Source organism: Teleopsis dalmanni, chromosome 2 (assembly GCF_002237135.1).
Source record: "Teleopsis dalmanni isolate 2A chromosome 2, ASM223713v2, whole genome shotgun sequence".
In the NCBI taxonomy this organism is placed as follows: domain Eukaryota; kingdom Metazoa; phylum Arthropoda; class Insecta; order Diptera; family Diopsidae; genus Teleopsis; species Teleopsis dalmanni.
In genome coordinates, this window is record NC_051847.1 from 65,189,505 (window position 1) to 65,210,793 (window position 21,289).

The 21,289-nt window shown below is 27.6% G+C and overlaps 1 protein-coding gene across 1 annotated transcript in view; it reads left to right on the forward strand.

The window, feature by feature from the left end:
• Positions 1-3,866, forward strand: part of LOC119680473 (potassium voltage-gated channel subfamily H member 8) — a gene marked incomplete at its 5' end in the record, with an annotated part of 43,619 nt that extends 39,753 nt beyond the window's left edge. The window contains 2 exon segments of the mRNA XM_038093295.1: positions 115-239; positions 1,923-3,866. Coding sequence (XP_037949223.1) covers positions 115-239; positions 1,923-3,785 — 1,988 coding nt within the window.
• Positions 3,867-21,289: the final 17,423 nt, after the last annotated feature.

A 21,289-nucleotide genomic window follows, 5' to 3' on the forward strand; every position in this document is an offset into this window, starting at 1 on the left:
TGTTATGCGCATATTTGCTTTGTTTGTGATGAGATTTAATTTAATTTTCATAAATTTTTTGTAATATTAACACCATTATTTTTTATTCAAATATTTGTACATGTCATGCAACAGGTAAAGGTGATTTAGTCGGTTCAGACATAAACGTACATTTGGTGGGTACGTCAAGTGGGCAAATGACTGCTACAACAAACAGCGCAGGACAGGATGTGGTGGTTCGTAGCAGTAGTGATATTAAGGTAAAATGCAAAAAACATTTTTATATTTTTTAAATGAAATTAAATTTTCCCATTTATACAATCCTTTACTCTCATTTAATTAAATTAGTACTGATTTATTTAATGCATGTACAAGAAAATATAGAGTAAAATACGTTTTAGAGATCGAAAAAATATATAATACATATTCCAAAAGTAAAAGTGGAAAACTAATACGAAAACAAGATAGAACGGTTTGAACAGTAATGAAGAAACAACAACAAAAATTTGATTTATTAAAATTTGACTGACCATACAAAGCTGTACCCATCATCAGTGGTCTTAGGACATATTCCAGTCTTTTTTTTTAAATTAGTTTATAGTGTATATATAATTTATTTGGACTGCAAGTACCAAGCTTAAAACTCGTGCCTATCAAATTAGAAACGATAACTAATCGTGTTATGCCACAACTAGCCAAGACTTCATTTGTAAGTAAAACTAGCCAAAGCAAATAGATAGAAGATTGTTTCAATATAATAAAGATAAATAGTAAAGTTATAAAGTGATAAAAGCGTAAATTTGTTTTTTCATATGAAATTCAAACGACTATTTATTTAGCATTAACGGTTTTTTTAATTTCTGTAAAGTCATACTTAATAACGAAAATATATGTCTCAGTGTCTAGGAATGAGGGGGAGTGGTTTAGTCTGTGCGAGTCGTCGTGCACTCACTTTCCGAGGCGCCGGAATATGGCCAATGCGTAGGCATTCAACTCCTCCATGCCGACAAAAAAAAAAAAATTACTAAACCTAATTATAAAATTTAGCATATATAGGTAAATGTCTAAATTAGAATTGCATATCACCTGTTTATGTGTCCTATAAACTGCTTATCACATTTGCTGCGAAAAAACTAAAAGTTCAACCATAGATCAATTTTTAACAACATGTCAGATTTTTGAAAAGTTCTATGAAAAGTCTTATGAAAACAATGTATGTCAATATCATTGACATATGTTACATTGCCTTTTCATAGAATTCAGACAAGTTTTTGACAAAATATACCGTTCAAAAATTAAGCTAGCGCTATTGAAGAGTGGAATCTGAATAAAATTGACCAATTTAATTATATTAACCCTTAAGAATACAACAAATCAATTACTCGTTCAAGGTGAACTAACAGACCTGTTTAGGATTGAATTAGTCGTCAAACAAGCTGATGCTTCCCTAACATTCATTTCTTGTGCTTAATAGTGTTCTTTCAGAAACGGACGTTGATAAGAGTCTGTTTAACAACAACATCCAATTTTGTGGCTACGCCAAAGATATTACTATATAAGCCAGAAAGAAATATAAACTCAAACAATAAATAATGCCTCTACAAAAGAATAGTATTAAAATTTAGCAATTAAAAATAAAAATATAATTAATTAACTCAACTATTCTACAGCTGGTTTCTGATTTTGTTTTAATATAATACAGTAAATGAATTTATTATTAAAACTTTCATAGCAAATTAACAAAAAATGAAGTCTAACGATATTATATTTTTTTCAAATCACAACCACATTCTTCTACCATAGTAAAAAAATTATTTTGTTCTTATTCCATCCACGATTATTTTACTTATTCTCTATATTCATACTTTTTTATTTATATTTCAATATTTTCACTATCAAATTACGCTAATATTCCAACAAAACATTGTCTATCTCTCACACAGGCATTAACCTATTGTGATTTAAAATGCGTTCATATGGGCGGATTAGTAGAAGTACTGCGCTTGTATCCAGAATACCAGCAACAGTTCGCTAATGATATACAACATGATTTGACTTACAATTTACGTGAGGGTTACGAAAGTCAAGATTCAGACATTGGGCCATCATTTCCTTTACCAAGTATCAGTGAAGACGATGAAAATCAACAAGATGGTGATGGTGGTAGAGACGACAATGATAATGGTGTGGCAACAGCAACAACAGCTTCTCCGCATCACAGCATAACAACACCATCACCACTGTTAGGACGTTCGCCATTATTAGGTATGAATAGTCCACGCAAATTGAAAATTATTCAACGTGGTCGTTCCAAAATTTCATTGCGAGAACGTGTAGAACGACAACGCTCTTTGAATGTCAATTCAAGCATAGAGACTGGTTCTTTAGAAGAAGACTTAAATATTTACGAAGGAGAGGAAGAACTGCGTGATACATTTAAAAGACACTCAATGGAACGTTTAGATTCACAAGTGTCCACACTGCACCAGGATGTGGCACAACTTAGTATGGAAGTACGTAATGCAATACAGGCGCTACAAGAAGTCACATTTTCTACAATGGCATCACAAGCCAGTCTGAAATTCCCACCGGCGCGTTCTATACCCAATATTTGTGGCACCGCAGTAGTGAGCACACACTTTGTTGCTAGCAATGCAGATGATACACATTTACAACGTTGTTTATCACATCCGCCAGATATATGGGGACGTGAAATGCATCTACCACTTGCTGCAAGAAGTGAACAGGTAAATGTATGTAATTCAAAGCCCGGCACACCGATCGATACAACCAAAGTATCGCGGGGATGTCAAACAGACTTTTTCAAAATTGATATCGCCACTTTTGAACGATTTGTATTGGCAAATCCACGTTTGGTGTTAGGTTTATTGGGTATAGAGCCGACAATAAAGACTGAAATGGATATGCTACAGCAACAACAAACTTTACAAGTATCGCCCTTAAATACAATCGAAGAAGTCATTTCTCCATGTGATGTACCAGTAAGTAATTGCAAAGAACGTCGTTCATCAGATAGTAACAACAAAACCTTCCCACCATTGGATGATGAAAACTCTAATTGCTTTCGTTGGACTATGAAACATTCTGGTAGCAACAGTAGTTGCTGTCGTTCCACAGATGAGCTATTGCCTAATGAACATACTACAAAAGCATTATCGAAGCATTCAGTTACAACGAATCGTTACAATGAGGAATTACAACTAGAGGAAAAGCCCACAGCAAAGGTGCACATCATCAATGAAGATGATAAACATCACAGAACATCACAACGTAACTCTTTAGTCTGCAGTCAACATAACAGCAACTCCAGTTTATCAAGTAATAGTTCGACACATTCCAACTTTTCACAACCCAACAATTCAACGGGCACAATAGTTCCAACATCCACTTCAGCTCCAATTGCATATAATTGCACTTTAACGCGTCGTACTTCTTGGAAAATGCATCATTCACGCAGCGCAGAATACAAACGACTACCGGAACCTGCGGAATGCAATCCACCTACTAAAAGCGTACCGAATTGTTATAAGAAAAAATCCGATGAACACCTCGAATTGCTTACGAACCGACGTATATCAGTCACAAATTTCAGTTCAAACGATTCTACAAATCCTACGCATGTCGTCAACATACGCAACAACCGTACGCATTTGGGTGTGAATGGAACTGGTAATTCGAATGGACAAGGCAATTATCGCTTTTCCGCAGGTGATGCAGATAAATTAGAAAAAGGACTTAGAGGTTTACAGTCCACGCGTTCACTACGCGATACTAGCGTCAACTAAATAACTAAACGAATTTACCCGCTTTTTCTGTTTGTGCTGAGCTATGTAAAAACTTATCGAATTATTGACGAAAACAGGACTCCTGCGTTAACAATATGAAATTACTATTTAATTGTTTTTAATTTATTTAATTAGAATATAAATTTAATTACTAAGATTAATTTTTAATGTTAAAATGATATATATTTATTATAATTAATAAATTATGAAAATTAATTAAAATAGCACGTACAATTAAAAGAATGAGTGTTTATCATAAGGTTAGTATAAGCTATAAAATATCTTTACAATATAATTTATATATAATCAATTTATATATATAAATTAATAAACATTGTTTTAAAAATTGTTTATGGGACTGGTTGTAAATTTGAACAAATACCTACACAACTAATACCACCAAAATGCTCTTGTTATTAATTGATCATAGCTTTAAGTCAATTTATGTATATATATATAAAACTATTAAAATATAATGACTATAAAATCAAAAAAACATAAAAAAAATTTATTTTTTATTTACTATATAAAGTATATATTGTGTTAATAAATCTATAAAGATTTGTGAAGGATATGCTTACTTATAAGCCATTAATGTGCATATAAATAATTAATTTTATATAAATATAAGACTTTAAATATAATATAAAAAAAATAACTTATTTATATAATAAGGTATATAAATTAATTACTATTTTAGTGATTTTATATATTAAGGTTTGAAGGCGTTGTGTTACATACATACATCAATTTACAAACATTATCGAAAGCAAATTAGATTTAAATATAGATGCGATCGTGAGAATTGAGATACTATTACCATATATTTAAAGAATTTGATTCAACTAATTTTTTTTTCATATCACATTAATCAAAAAATCACCGATCTGTCACATATATGGCAACACTATTATTCCATAGATTTTTATGACTGTAGTTTTGTAATTTCCAAAACAATAGATGAAAAAGATTTTCGTTTGTTGATTAAACATTGGTCTTCGATCTACGAAAATACTATCGAAGTCAAATAATGGCTTGATTAACGATGTAGAGACTCTGTATTAGGTAAACTATTATGCCAAATTTAAACGCGAAGGCAAAAACATTAATGATATTTGCTGCTCTGCTTGATTAAAGTAGGCTGTTGTCACGGAAATACCTTGAAATGGAGTTGCATGAGAACTTAAAAAACTAAGAAAGCTAAGAACTTAAGGATATCAGAATGTGGTGTATTTACAATTTTACACAAAAATGTGAGCATACATGTTTTTGTTTGAAGCAAGACCAGTATTTGCTTACACTAGACAAAAAAATGAGATCTTAAGTCTATGAAACGATTGTTTTATAGAAGGCATTACGCTTTAAAATGCTTTTCCAATTGCTGTACTCTTAAGACCTGACCCCCACGACTACGGGCTTTTAACAGACATCCAAAACATGCTTCAGGAAAATAAAATTATTTCAAATTAAGACGTGATTGAGACTTTTATTATACAAAAAAAGCATCATAGACAAAGTCGTACTAATATAGACAAAATTATAAGAAAATTTATTTTTCGCACCCAGACCAAAGATTAATTGAATGATGTGTTATTCGTATTTTCTGAATTTAGTACAAAGTATTTTCGAAACTAAGTGTATTTTTTTTGTTTACAATTTATTACACGTAAAGTATCTTAACACTTAAAATCGTTAATATATAATTAGATTGGTGCCATAAAAATATGTATGTACACTATATAATTATCCGTATAGTAACGTCTGATATAAAAAAATTTAAGAACATTTTAACAAAATGTTGTGTGTTTGTACGCTTATTAAAGTCTTAAATACCACTGTTAAAAAAAATATTATTGAATATATTTAAAAAAAAAATTAACATAACATTAATTATTAAACATCTGCACATAAAACAATATATTATTATTAACTATATAAAATATTTTACTATACAATATACCATGTTATCATTATGCAGAAAATTTATATAATTCAAATTAATATTCAGAGATCGTTAAAAATAAATAAGAAATTAAATGATTTTCATAATCATAATATAATATATTTAAAGTACAGGCTGGGCTGTTAATAGTTAGTTCGAAGAACTTAGTTAAGAAATATTAGGAAGAATTCTGTCAATAATACATACACGTAATCAGTTATTAAAACTGAAATATTTATATGCCATGTTTTAATATTGAATAAATTTAAATAAGGATTATATTTTGTTTTTGGAAATACATATAAATATATATATAAAATAAATAAACAAATTAAAAAACATAAAAGCCAAAATATATCTGAAACTAAAAAACTAAATCATAATGATTTATATATTCTATTTATTTTTAAGAAAAAAAATTTTATGTGGTTTTGTCTGTGAAATTATCAGTTCAAAAAGTTTTTTTTTAATATTATAGGTATATTTTGTTTTAACATTACTGTAACGTAACACATATTTTTATAAAGTACACCTACAATAACAATTTTTAAAAATTTTTATCACACTTTTAATATTTTAGAGTCTACTATCGAAATATATATGCCTATTCTTATCCTCTTGAATACAAATATTTTGCGAATAAAACATTTACAAACAAGCATATGAACTCTTAAAAAATGGTTTCTAAGTATACTTTCATACCAGAAGAAAGGTATCACGTCAGGAAAGTACAATTACTAGTTACAATTATACCCGTCACCCAATTGCACTACAATCATTCAGAGTTTAAATCAGTATTTAAGGGAATTATCTGCCGTTAAGGCTTAACCCCATAGTTTGAATATAGTTCCTTACTTACCAGAAGGTGAGATCTACCTCGTTCCAATAGGCAACTCTACATTGAATGAAAGTAAATAACTATAATCATAATATCCGCATAAAATTAAATTTCCCAATCAGCACAAAATGCCAGAATTGTCCAATTTTTAAGCTAAAAAAACTAGAGTCTAAACTAAATATTCACCTTAAAGTTGTCAGGAAGTAAATGTAAAAAAGGTATGGATTTGACTACACCGATTATTATTCTTAAGTTCTATAAAATACTTCTATAAAATTTCATTACTTCATTACATGTTTTATGTAATTCTGAATATTATTATAATTCCACAAAAAATTAAACAAAAAGGAATATTTTTAAATAGTAGTGAAACAACAAAATCTTATTTTTAATTAATTGAATACTAACTATTTCGAATATTGCCAAATACCTATCTTACCTTTTTAATAAATGAAAATATACTTTCAATAATTTTTAATACGTTCATATTCAATTTTAATATGAGTGAAAAAATCATATTAAATTTAAAGTACAATTTTAATTTTTAAATTGAATGAAATGAGACTCTGTTTGATTTTTTATTGTTTAATAATACTTTAAATAAAATTTAAATAAATCTTTTAACTGAAGTCATAATTATATATTATTATAATTATATTAAAAATGATTGTTTTATATTTGTTTTCTTGAGTAATTTTACAAAAACACGGATTAAAATATATATATAAAACAAATTAGTAAATACAACAACAAATTCACAATAACCCCGGTTTTTATTGCTTATGAGTAAACTTTGTCCACACATAATTACCATTTAAAATTGTTTATTTGAAATTCTAAAAGATGTTTATAAGAATTTTGACCCCCAGTAGAACATATTGTAACCTCAAAGAATCGTTTGTACTGTAACAGACCCCAATCGAATAGAAGGCATTCAGTCTTTTGAATGAAGATAAAAATAAATTTTTTTTGATTTTTTTTTTAATTGATAAAATGGCTTATAAATTAGTTTTTATTTTTTATTTTATTTTATTCTTATATAGTAGTTCATATAATTATAGCCGACGTTTTAAAATTTGTTCGACTTTTTCGTCAGGGCGTTTTTTTATTATAACTGCTCTTGAAAACATTTAAAGTGGAAAACATTTATAAAGGAATCAATTTTAAAGTTAACAATTTTATTTTTAAATAATAAACAATAAATTAAATACTTTCCAATATATGTACAAAATACAATAATGATTATACTTTTAATAATAAAGACTATCTTTTGTTTAGAAGTTGTTAACATTTTATATTGTATTTCATTTCATCATTTCATGCTCATTTGATTCATTGCATTCATCATTTGTTCTATAGATTTATTTTTGCTTTTTTTTTTTGTAAAGGTTGTATATAAACCCGATGAGTAGTTGGTTAAATACCATCCTACTATTCAAATACCACAACTCATGCTGGCTGTTTTTACAAGTGCCATAACACAAATTTTGCTTCATGGTCATTACAAGTCATCCACAACGTGTTATGTCTGTTTTTACAATTGCCATAACATGAATTTCGCTTCGTGGTTTTTTTCGCTCAATGAGCGTTTTCGGCTTTTAACCCTAACATATACCTATGCATATATTGTGTGCACAGATTTACTGTAAAAATAACTATTTCTACATATATTTTTTTATATTAAATCAAATTTTTTACCCATAATAATTAATACTATAGGATAATGTTGGTTCACTAAAAATTTCATTGCATAATTTTAGGTCAGTGAACATGGATTAATTAAAAATAATTAATTAAAAATACTTATTTTTATCGTGATTTTTTTTTCTATTATTTGTTATTATTATTTGTTACTAAATATATTTTTGTTATATTCGTGTATATAAATCACGATATTTATAAGACATAAATACAGAATAAAGTACCGAAATATTCTCTTATTTGAGGATAAAAGTAATATGTCCTTTTTTTAATTTTGTTTCAACAATTACTTTAGGAAACATACGAATATAAAAGCAAATAAATAATATATTGTCCTTTATATCCGTAATCAAATAATCCTGTTTAAATGCAAATAAGCAATAAATTAAATATTACAACTATTTGACAAATTAAATAATAAAAATCCGAAACAAATATTCATGTAATAAAATTTTATGGATTTCAAAGTCCTTCCTTTATCCTGTATTTGTAGTTATTACTTGTAAAGTAGAAACATGGCATAGTTTAGTTAAGCTCATTTAAGACGCTTCCATATGGTGCATTCGTAAATTGTGTTGTGTGTAAATTGAGAATATGTCAGGAGAGTGTAAAGCATACATACATAATCAAATATATTTACATACTATTGTGTATATATGTAAATGAGAAAAAATTTTAAAATTTATGAAAGAACATTGCAAAATTGCAAAATATTTAAATAACACACCTACTCATATACTATAATAAACATATATATAAATATAAATATATGTATATATATATTTTTACTAAATAAGTCTAAATTTCTATACAAGTGCAAAATGTTGCATATATGAATATTTATATTTTCAACGCTATAAGACTTGTGAAACTATTTTTAAAAAAGTTTTAAAATGAAATAAATATTTATTTAATATAAATGTTAAAATTACTTAAAAAATTTTGTATGTATTAAGTGTATTTTAACTTTTGGCTATGAATGTTGAAATCATAAAATAAATGCTTAGCTCTATTTAAGATCTAAATGTTGTATATTAAAGTAGTAAAGTAATATTGTAAATGTTCAACTATGAAGTTGAAACACATGAGTTAGTATATAGTGGAAGTGTTACAATCAGATAAAATCAATAAATCTGTTTTTGAAAAGGATATAAGTATTTTGTCTTTGATTTGTGTATTTTGTCTTTGATTTGTTTTGAAAAAATATGCCACCAAGGTAGCTCAAAACACGTCTACGACATCGTGACAGGGAACGAATCATGGATCTAAGCCTATGAGCCCGAAACAAAACAGTAATGCGCTGTTTGGTTCCACCAAAGTTAGCAGAACCCTACAAAAGTTACCTGCGGACAGAGCAAACCAAGTAAATGGACCTATTTTTGAGAAAAACAGGTCATGTTGCGTAGGAAGTAAGATCATCGTGGAAGTAAGATCATCGTGGAAGTAAGATCATTCTCCAACATAACAATGTGAGCTCCCACCTTAAACATAATATTAGTTTTTGAGAACTTAAAACGTCGATTTAGTGGGTCATCCGCCTAATAGTCCCAACGTGGCACTTAATGACTTCTTCTTATCCGAAACATTAAGAATAAAATGAGTGGCGAGCATTTTTTAGGCCGTTAAAATGATTAAAACCCTGGTTTTGGAAATACCAAGTTCAAAGTAACAAAATTGTTTCGATAATTGGTTCAATTGAATGCAAAAATGTGTTACCGTTTGTGTCGTAATACATGTATATTAAAAAATAAAAAATAAAATTAGTTTTACTCACTTTTACCGTGTTTTCATGTCTCATTGTTCATTGTCATTGTTTTACTGACTTTAGGCGCGAGAAATATAAGGGAACCCTGTTATAATATTCTTCATTAAGATTTGCATTGCAGAGTGTCTAAAATGACCATGTATTCTATAAAATTTTGCAGATTGGACTTTAAAGTTATTTAAAATTAATACTGTATGCTATGAGAAGAACATATTTTGTGTTGAAGATTCTTTTTGTTTAAATGGTGGTATGATGAAGAAAAATAATTCTATTTCGAGTGAAAAAACCCTCACTTTCTGTTTATGATATATGTGGTCATCGAATTCTTCTTAATATATTTAACATTTTATTTCTTGTCTATGCATTTAGTTGAACCGCTTTTATAAGCAATGAAACCCTGAATCACTTAAATTTAATTGCAGTTTTTTTGCATGCACTCAACTACTCTTGTTTCTAACTTTGTGATTCAGATAAGATGTCACAAAAGAATTAATGCCTTATTTAATTTAACAAGAAAATCCTGTGAAGTATACATTGTGCTTAAGTTTGTTACATTTTAACTATTAAATATCGTTTTCATTTTCGTTTTACTTTTATGTTTAAATTTCACGTAAAGTTTATTTAAAGAAAAAAAATAATACTAATAAACACAGATTTAATGAATTAGATCCTTTATAGTTAGTATTTATATTCTTATTCAACAGAGAGATGTACTCTGAGAGCATGCAACATTACAAAAATTTAACTATAAAACAGGGTCCTTGGATGCGTTTCGTAAATATTAGAAATGCTTGTCAGCACTAATTTCCTAAAGTTGGTTTTGTTTTTTCAGAATTCTTCAATCTTTAATCATCCCATTCTGCATCGTCCTAAATAAGCGCTATTAAATTTATACAAGGCTGTGTTTAGTGGCAAGTATCCGACGAAAGAAGGTTGGCTATAGTATAATAAAGTGGAACTTTACACTCCACGCTTTAAATCTGCTAAAGCAGCAAAGTACTTTAAAGAAACTATATTTATAGCTTTAAGTCTCTGAATCCAGAACTAAATTAGGGGACAGAAAGATACTGAGTCAGAATTTGCCATCTCCAAGTTATATTGATTATGCATGTTCATATTCAAAACTAGTGCATGGATTTATATCCTTCATACCCGTAGAAGTAAATGGACTTAATATAGGTCCGGTCCTGTGTACTTGTCAACATGGTTATTAATTTTCTTTTAATAATTGCCTCTCTTCGTCTCGAACACAAGACTATTTATTGATAACAACTACAGCGAAATATACTTAATACTACGATATCGGTGCTGAAAGGCCATTGGCTATTCAGAAGACATGCAATAAGACTGGATCTACTCTCTAATAACTTTTGCCAGTATTGTAACTCTATGGATGAGGAAAAAGCTGTGTTTCAGGGCCCATGATTAGCTGTAAAAAAATTGAAACCATTTGAGGCATTTTTTCTGATAACTTATTAGAGTTGTTATCCTTCATAATTAAAGATATAACCAAGTTTTAAAATTGTCAAGTTGGGAAACACAATCATTCGAATGAACTGTATGTTTGGACACTAAATAGTTATTTTTTCTACCTTTCAAATTGTTCTTCAGGTCTAGCTGACAAACAATGACTTATGCGTCATATTACAACGGGTGTTTATTTGTGTTTAAGTGAGCTTTGAAAAAGACGGCTAGCGCTTCTAATTATTGTTATGATTTATTTTGAGTACCACTTTTCAAATATTAGTAAGGTATGAAATAATACATTTGATCTGATTTGGCGAACTAAGTCTGTCATAGATACAAATGTTATGAGAACGATCTGAACTAAACAGGACTGTTTACCCCAACAAAAAGAATGACAGTAGGGATGTCATTACAGACCTTTATCTTTTAATTATATGTGTATATAAAAAGCTTTAATTTCTCTCTAGCTTCTGGCAAATAATACAGCAGCTACTTATTGTAAGGTAATGGAAATGGTGTATTAATTCTCTAATAAATAAATATCACTATCTATAATAACAATTACATTTTTATATTAATTTATTGAAAAAAGTAATATTATAAAGCATAAAGTAATTTAAAAATTTTATAGCAGCAAATTTATTAAAAGCAAAATATTATCAGTAATAAAAATTAAATAAAATATTCTTACGTAAAATTTAATATTTTTGTTGTAAAAAAAAAATTACTCAAATAATAACTTTTAACATTTAGTTATGATTCAATATAATTAATAATGAAAGAAGACTGTAAGATACATAGTCTATATGTCTCGTACTGCGGCCCTATACCCCACTGGGGGAAACGGACACTAAGAAGAAGAATAAAATACAAAGATTTTGAAATCCATTTTGAAATTTTTTTTTGGTTGATTTGTTGCTCTAAAATGTGTGAAGAAAATATAAAAATAATTCAAAATAAAGATACACAATATATACAAACCAAAAAAAGACTCATCAAACCCTAATTTTATTTTATTTCTCGCTATTGACAATTTTCACACAAATCTCAACCGACATTTAAATTATTTTAAGATTTCCTCCAGTGCCCTTACTGTGCACAGGAACTTGACACAAACACTTTCGGTGTGGGTACAGAACTGGATTCAAAAACTTTTCGTATCCACGGCAATTTAGCTTCATTTGAATTTGCCCGAAACTTGCCATTTGACTGTGATTTTAAAGTTTCTGTCGTTTTTAGGCACAACAATAAGATTTCAGTTGTTTCCAACTTGTTTTATTGGACAGATACTTTCTGATGGATACACGTTTAATGAATGGTTTCAGTAACTACAGCTAAACTTTTATTATGTGATAAAATGACTGTAAATTGCCTAAATTGGCTTTTTGCTTTAGAAGAATAGCATATAATGTTCAAAAAGTTCTATGAAAGTTTTTTATTAATTTATATTAGAAATTAAGAGAAGTAAAAGTTAATAGGAAATTAACATTAAAAGGAGTTTAAACGATTAACAAACGTCAGGCTTAAGAGATTAAATAGATGTTTCATTGCTTGATTTTTAGAATTGATATGTATATCATATGATATAGTAAATAAAGTATATGAAATTACTTCAACAACATCAAATAATAACTGAACAAGTCTTTTCATTTAACACACCTGGTTTTCAATAAATCTACTAAACTGGAAACTCCTATTGGTATAAAAATTATCAATTATAAATTATTAATTATAAATTTTTAATCAAAGATAGGAATTGAAGTAAATACAACCGACACGATTGACAGTTTATATTTTACTAAATTTTGTTTACATTTCATTACTTAAGATTGCTTAAACTAATGCAAGACATACTAGATTATAACAGGAATACTCAACGCTATGTAGGCATCTGTGTGCAAACTGGCGTTCCTAAAAAATAAATCCAAAATACTCATTGAAATACCCCGTAGAGACATCGGCTTTTTAGTAGGTTTACTTACAAATCCTCTGAACTAGGAAGTCATGGTAGAAGATTGGGTCTCCCTTTCAATCAAACTTGTCGCAGCTGTGGAGAAGGCGATGAGAGTGCTATGTCATCCACTATGTTTTTGCGCAGATCATGCACGACGGCGACTCAACACTTTGGGAGCCCCCTTTCTTGAAGATCTTGATCAATTGCAAGACCTGATACTATATAGCATTTTAAGCTTCGTCAAGGGTTTTAGGTGGTTTTAAACTTCGAGTTTTTTCTACATATACGGTAACACAATAGGCCAATAGGCATAAGTAAATAGGCCAATAGGATCACCAGTATAACCTAAGCTAACCTCATTATATATACTGTAATAATTTCTTTTTAGTAGTTATTTTTATGTCAGTCAAGTAATTGCAAAGCTGAATTTTAATAAAATAGAAGGCTCTCAAGATAGACAATTTATTAAAATATAATAAAAAAATGTAATATAAAGAATGCATATTAATTACTCTACTAAATAGAAATTTTTTGAATAACGAAGTAAATGTCATATAATACATACACGCAGTTAATGCTCAATTTTATTCAAATAAATTCACTTAAATTAACAATTTTTTAGTTAGCAGCACCAAAATACCGAAAAAGAATAGAAGTATTAAGTAACTATACTAACAACAAAGAATCTAAATATTTTTAACTCTGCATATGAATTCTCCTATTAAATTTATTTAATTATTTGTAAGTTAACATTAAAATTAATTTTTAAGTTAACTAGGAGTAAGTAACTGGACTGCTAGACCCTTCCACCCTATTAAATTTAACTCATATCAATAATGATGTAAACTGTATAGATTCTTTCACAAGTTATATATAGTAAAGTAAACAAAATCACAAATGCCAGCTAACAGCATCAAAAACAGCCAAAAATCAAAATAAAAGAAACTAAAGCAACTAAAAAAAAATTTTAAATAGCAAAAAATTATATATCACTATGTTAGACTTAACTCTAAATTCAGCAAAGGATTCATGAAGCAATATGCCAAAATCTATATAAAATACCAGATTTTGAACCTAATGTAATATGTTGAAGTTCGAATAACCCACTATCGCTAATAAGAGAAGTTTATAAGTAGTTAAAGAAGAAGGTATTACACATTATAAACAATTAAAATAAAAAGGAAAATAAAACAATAAAATTTAATTTGTTTACGCAGAGAATTTCAATAAATCACGTTAAAATCTTTGTGAATACCTTCTCAAAATGATATTTTCAATGAAATTTCGAATTAGCGAATGCCCGAAACTAATAACGAGTCTGTCATTCACAACACATCACAGGAATACTTAAATAACTTTTATTTATCTTAAAGCAATGAAACTAAATATTTTTGAAGTATTTCTTTGTTTATTGATATTGGTAAAAATAAAATGGAATATTAGGAATATTAATATTACAATCTTCATCAATTAAACATTAATCTTTAATCAATAAATACCGATAATCACAAGGCAAGAATCATGTGTATAAGCGACACCGTTACCTTGGTAAGCGCTCCAGTATGTACACTGTTTAGAAACATAGAAGAATTTACCAACATGGTGACAAATGATTTATGGAGTAAGCAGAAAAATTAGGATATTGCTAGAATCTTATGGCCTAGCAATATCTTATGGCCAATATATATTTTCTACGTCTTTGTTTTAGACTACAGATGAAGCGACTGTAATGTATTAGAAGCCGTTTCTTTACTGGCCTGACAGAAATAACGGGTGTGGATTTATTGGATTCTATTAACTTTGTCTCAAAAACCAAACAGTTTAACAAGTATATTGTATAGTGTTAATAGCGGTTAGTGTATGTTAACTCGCCTCTTCCTAACGATTTTGAAGGTATTACAATGTACAATAGATGTCACCCAATGGATATTGTATCAGCACTTGCCCTTTCAATCTAAACTAATTTAATCTTTTTTTAACGATTATGTTAATTTTTAAAAATTATTTTTTATAAGCATTTTTATCCTGTTGCTGTAAAGCTTTATATTTCTTTAAAGCTCTATAACAGCTTTATATCAAGTTTGTGTTATCCAAAGTTAAACAATGAAGTTTTAGAAATAATTCCTTGAATCCTTCTCTTCAACCGGACATGAACTTTTAGTCTACATCATTCAAATTTTAGAAGTAATTTAAAATAATTTTGTGCGTTTTATAGCAAGTTGAATGTTATACAGCACATATATGGCTATAACTCTTACTATATTTTATAGTAAAAACAACAAGAATAAATGTTTAAGCATTTTACGCAAAGTTTATTCTACTAAGTTTATTCTATATATTTATTTAAGCATTTTACGCAAAGTTTATTCTACTACATCCTACTTATTATATTTTTAAAAAAGTATTTTATTTATACTCCTATTCATTTATAATTAATCTACATATAGATGTGACTATAAACAGAAAAGGAAAATTTTTTTGTGAAAACTAAATACTGAAAAATAAGTTTTAAATCAGAATATATATATTTCATAAGTATTCAATCGTTTTAAACAAAGCAAAATATAACTAAACACTATACTAAGATAGGATAGGAATAAACGAGGTACTAGCTCCCAACGTGGCGGAGCACTGCGACCATGATTGATCTTTTGTGCTACAACAGACACTAGCCGAACAGAAGACATTCCGCCTTTCGAATGAAGGCCAGAATGTCGTCCGTTGAGGACCTCCTAATGTCAGAAGGGAAGCGTAGTTTTCGATCCAGTGACCTCCTCCTTACCAAGATCAAGGTTAGGCAGTCACAGAGAATGAGACTGAAAGTCTCGTCTGCTTCTAAGCAGAGTCGACAATCTATCTGTTCGGCAGACCCATTTTGTTAAGGTGATAACGCAATCCATGGCGACCCGTTTAATATCCCACCAGCAACCTCAACTCTACTGAAGATGGAAAACACTATAACAATTATTATTACAAAATTATTCTTATTAGAATAAAACTCAAATATGTTTAAATTCTGATAAGCTAGAATACAAGTTTCCTTACGAGTTTTCTTGTTTGTAAATTAAGTTTTTATATTAATTTTTAAATATTAATATATTTAAATATTTATTTTAAATATTTTTAATTTTTTTATTTTAATATATTTTAAATATTTAAATACGGTATCACAATGGGCCTATGGGCCTAAGTGGATCCCCCTGGGATCGCCGGTTTAACCTAACCTAAATATTTAAATATTAAATAATAATTACATATATAATTATTATAATAAATATATTAAATAAAAATTTATTATTATTATTATTAAATATTTAATATTATAATTATATATATAATATATAACATTTATTTTTACATATTAATGCATAAAACTAAAACTTATATTATAATTATTTTATTTCCTTAAAAATCTTAATCGAAACTGAAGAAATCGTAAAATGAAGATTAAGTTGAAGAAAATAAACTTTTTAAACAAATATAATTTTTTTTTATTTCTTCAAATATCAAGTGTACACAACATATTTTACACTTAAAATAATTAAAAGCAAATAATATATAAAAATTTAAATTAAATTATTTATTGATATTATATTCATACACACATACATACGTACCTTTCGTGAGTTTGTTTGTTGTTTTATTTTTTAGTAGTTTTTTTTTAGTGAATCTTGAATTCATGTCACACATCCTCCGATATATTTTATTACGTATTTAATTTAACGTATCAAAATTTGTAATTTTATATTTCAAAATAAAATATTGCATTTCACTAATACAAATAATAATTTTAATACACAAATATATAATTTTTTATAAAAATTTTTATTTACAAACTAAGTCATCCACTAATCTCCAAAGATTTGTTGCTACAAAAACAACAAAAGGAACCATTTTAGAATATAAGAAACGGTTAATGAGCATCGAGAATCAAGCCAACGAATACAATTAATTATGTTCACAATAATTTGTTCAATTAATAATAAAACAATAAAAATATTTTTATTTACACTTTAATTAATTTTTTTTACACAGTATTTTATCAATAATTATTATTTTACTTTATTTCAAAAAGCGACGAACAATCACGATCAGGTTACAGTTACTACTAAGTAACATCAAATGGCAATTATGCAGTGTTGCCAGGTCGTGTTTTTCATGCCAATAATTTAAAAATTATAACAGTTTTGAAAAAGGAATTTAAATTGAGATGTCAGCGACAATAAAATTAGTTTTAAATTAAAACACTTGAGCACATATAAGTTGACAATAACAATGTCGGTTTTGTTTTTTTAGGATTCTAACTTTTATTTCATCCATAGAATTCTTAATATTCATGATAATTACAATATAATTGATTATATTTATAATTATAATTTTAAGCACATTTTTATAATCTCATTTGCATAACATAAAGAAGTTTAAATAAATTTAATGCCTTTTTTACAAATTTAAGATGTGTTATAATATATGTAACTTTGTTCTCATAGATTTATAAAGTACCTATATATCTATTTCATTATCAACTAAAATAAAGTTCTGTTAAACATGAAAGGATAGAGTGTCAAAAATTTGCATCTCTTAATTCGCATTCCATTATTCTCCAGCAAGTGATGACTGGTGCACCAGTGTATCTAACATTTTGCGGATTCCTCAGTAGTTCCTGTAAAACAAAATTGCTATTTGATATTCTAATAACGTAGCGTATTCAGCCACATAAGTATTTTTGTATTAGTTCTGTTGTAGCAATTGAATATTTTCAAATCCACAAATCAGTTTTTAAAATTTTTTTTTTAAATCAACAGATGCAACTATAAAAGAATCTTTTATAGTCAGAAGTTTATAAAAGTCTGAAATTTTGACTGGATTTCGTTTACAGTGAATGCGTGAAATTTTGTAGTAGTGGTTATGTGGCTGTGGAATACGATAAATCTATTATGAAAGAAGTGTTTTATTAATAATTGATATATAATTTATTAATTCATTCATGGGCAATACTTTTAACTTATTTATATTGTATATAAAATACCCATGGAACTAATATTTTTTCATGAAATTAGAATTCTCATCTAAGTTGTTTCCATTCAAATATAAGTATCACAAACCATGAGATAGAATGCTAAATTTAATTTTATATAACGCTGTATAGTTGGAATCGAGATCGAAGTCATGAAAGTTTGATCCCCTGATTAAAAAAATATTAGGATTTTATTAAAACATGAGAAAATAAATTTTTAAAAATATAAAATGTTAAATAAACAATATTTGAAAAATTTAATTCGTTTTGAAAGTCTCAAAAGTTGATTTAAGGTTATTTAATCGACTTTACGCTCACGTAAACAATCTTTAAAGAATTTTACTTAAAACTCATCGTATAAATAAATTTTTGTAAGAAACTTAGTTTGCAATTAATTTCAAGATTATAGTGGCATCTGTTAATTAAGAGCAAACTTCTTACTTTTCACTTAAAAGTGAAAACACAAAACTATCATTGTGCAAAAGTTTTCCTTAAAAAACTTAACAAATGCGATCATCTTCCATACTCACATGATATATAACTTTTTCTCTTCTTCTCTTTCTGAAATGATATTCCTAATTATTACAGTGTTTTTCAGGCTGAAGTCATCATTGAGGTCATCATTACAACTTGTCTGGAAGTGGGTAATATATTTGTTAGAAATTTATACATACTACCAAACAGTCAAGCTGTTTTAATATCCCTCTTTTTACATCCAGAACGTTTCTTGCTATATATTACTAAACGTGATGTCGAATCAGCTCAACATTTCTCTACTCTGGGTTCCCGGGCATAAGTATATTTTTGCCAACTTCAAAGCAGGATATTTTCAGCTCTAACCAGACGAAGTACTTCAGATATTTACTCGGAATACCTAATAAATCTGAACATATCACTGATATCATACAAACTCTTTTTGAAATCTTTTTGTGCTGAATTTCTGTAATAAAATATAGGAAAACTCACAAATATGTAGACATCTGACAACGCAAATTGACCGTGTTATTAAGAAAAAATCCAGTACTCTCAATGAAACGTCCCGTAAAGATATCAATCGTGTGGTAGGGTAGCTCACTGGTCACAGTCGATTAGGAAATCATTCTAAAGGATAAAAATCCCCTTTGTTTCTGTTCGGGGAGAGGACGATGAAAGTGCCTCAGATCTGCTTTGTTCTTGCTTAACGCATGCGCATCGCCGTTTTACTTTTGAGTACCACCCAATAAAAAGCATTTTAAGCTTTACTAGGGGTTCAATGTGATTTTTAAGCCTTTGAGTTTTCTTATGCGTTAACACAATGGGCCAGTAGTTGTCCTTACTGGATTCCCAAAATGATTAGGAAATCATGCTTAAGGATAAAATATCCATTTCTATCCGTTCGGGGAGTGAACGATGTAAGTGCCTCAGATCTGCTTTGTTCTTGCTTAACGCATGCGCATCGCCGTTTTACTTTTGAGTACCTCCCAATAAAAAGCATTTTAAGCTAGAGGTTTAATGTGATTTTTAAGCCTTTGAGTTTTGTTACGCGTTAACACAATGGGGCTAAGTGAATTATGACAACAGAATTTTTTTCTTTTTTTTTAATTTAAAAACAAATTTTTCAAACACTTTTTGCAAAAGCATTTTATTTACTTTTTTTCAAATAAGTATATATGTATGTATGTAGGTAGTTGATGGAATTATATACGCGTACGTGTATTTTTATATACCTGTATATAGTTATACAATATGATAGATAGCACACAAAAATCTCGCACTTCTCTCATCAATGTGTATTTTAGTTATATATCATTAATTATATTTCATTTCGTCATTTTAAGTGTTAGATTTTTTTTTTTCATTTGTGTTCATTTTATTTAACGAAATTGTTTCGTTCTGTTTTTTTCTGTTTTTTTTTTGTTTGTTTTCCATGTCTTGCAAAGTGAAAATATTTTTGGCTGTTTTTCTTTTTCTATATTTTCTATTATGTATATTTACTGCATAATTATTATGTCTTTATTATAACATGTCTCTAATAATGTAATAATACATTTTCTTTGTATGTATATAATTCATTCTTTATTGTGCATTAAATGCAAAGCAAATATAATTCGAATGTATTTTTTGTTTTTGTTTTTCATTTTGTTTTTGTTTTTCTTTTTGTTTTTGTTATTTAAGAAATTCTTTCACAGATTTTATTTTGTGAAAAATGCTTGTTTCTTGATCTCGTCGTTATTAGTTGATGTATGTGTACGTCATTTAAATATTAAACAATTGTATTCATTAAAATATGCATTCTTTCTTATTTTAAAATAAAATAAAATATAAATAAATATAAAAACATAATAGTCTTATTTGTACATATAAAATATTTTAAAATTTTTGTTTTTTTTTGTTTTGTTTTACATTAAATAAAATTTAATAATTTATAAAAAGGTACCTAATTTGCTGTATCTTCGCTTTATTTTCTTTTTCATTTCATTTGTTTTTGTTTTTGTTTTACTTTTATTTTATAAATAATACAATAAAAAATTTATTTAATTTTTTGCTTATTCGAAATTTTGTTTTTGTAAATAGATAATATTCTTATTTTGTTTTCATTTTTTTTTCAGTTTACTTATTGTTAAATTATTCGGCTGCATCTTAAAAAATTAAATTATTCCATATTTGTTTTTGTTGTTTAATTTTTTTATTTTGTTTGTTTGCTTTTAGGTTTTATTTTGAGTTTCTTGTCGCATCTAGTAAAAATATTTTTGTTTATTTGCATTTCGCGATTTTCACTTAATATTTAAATAATGTATTTTCATAGTTTTTTTCATTCAATTATTTTATCTACATATCTTT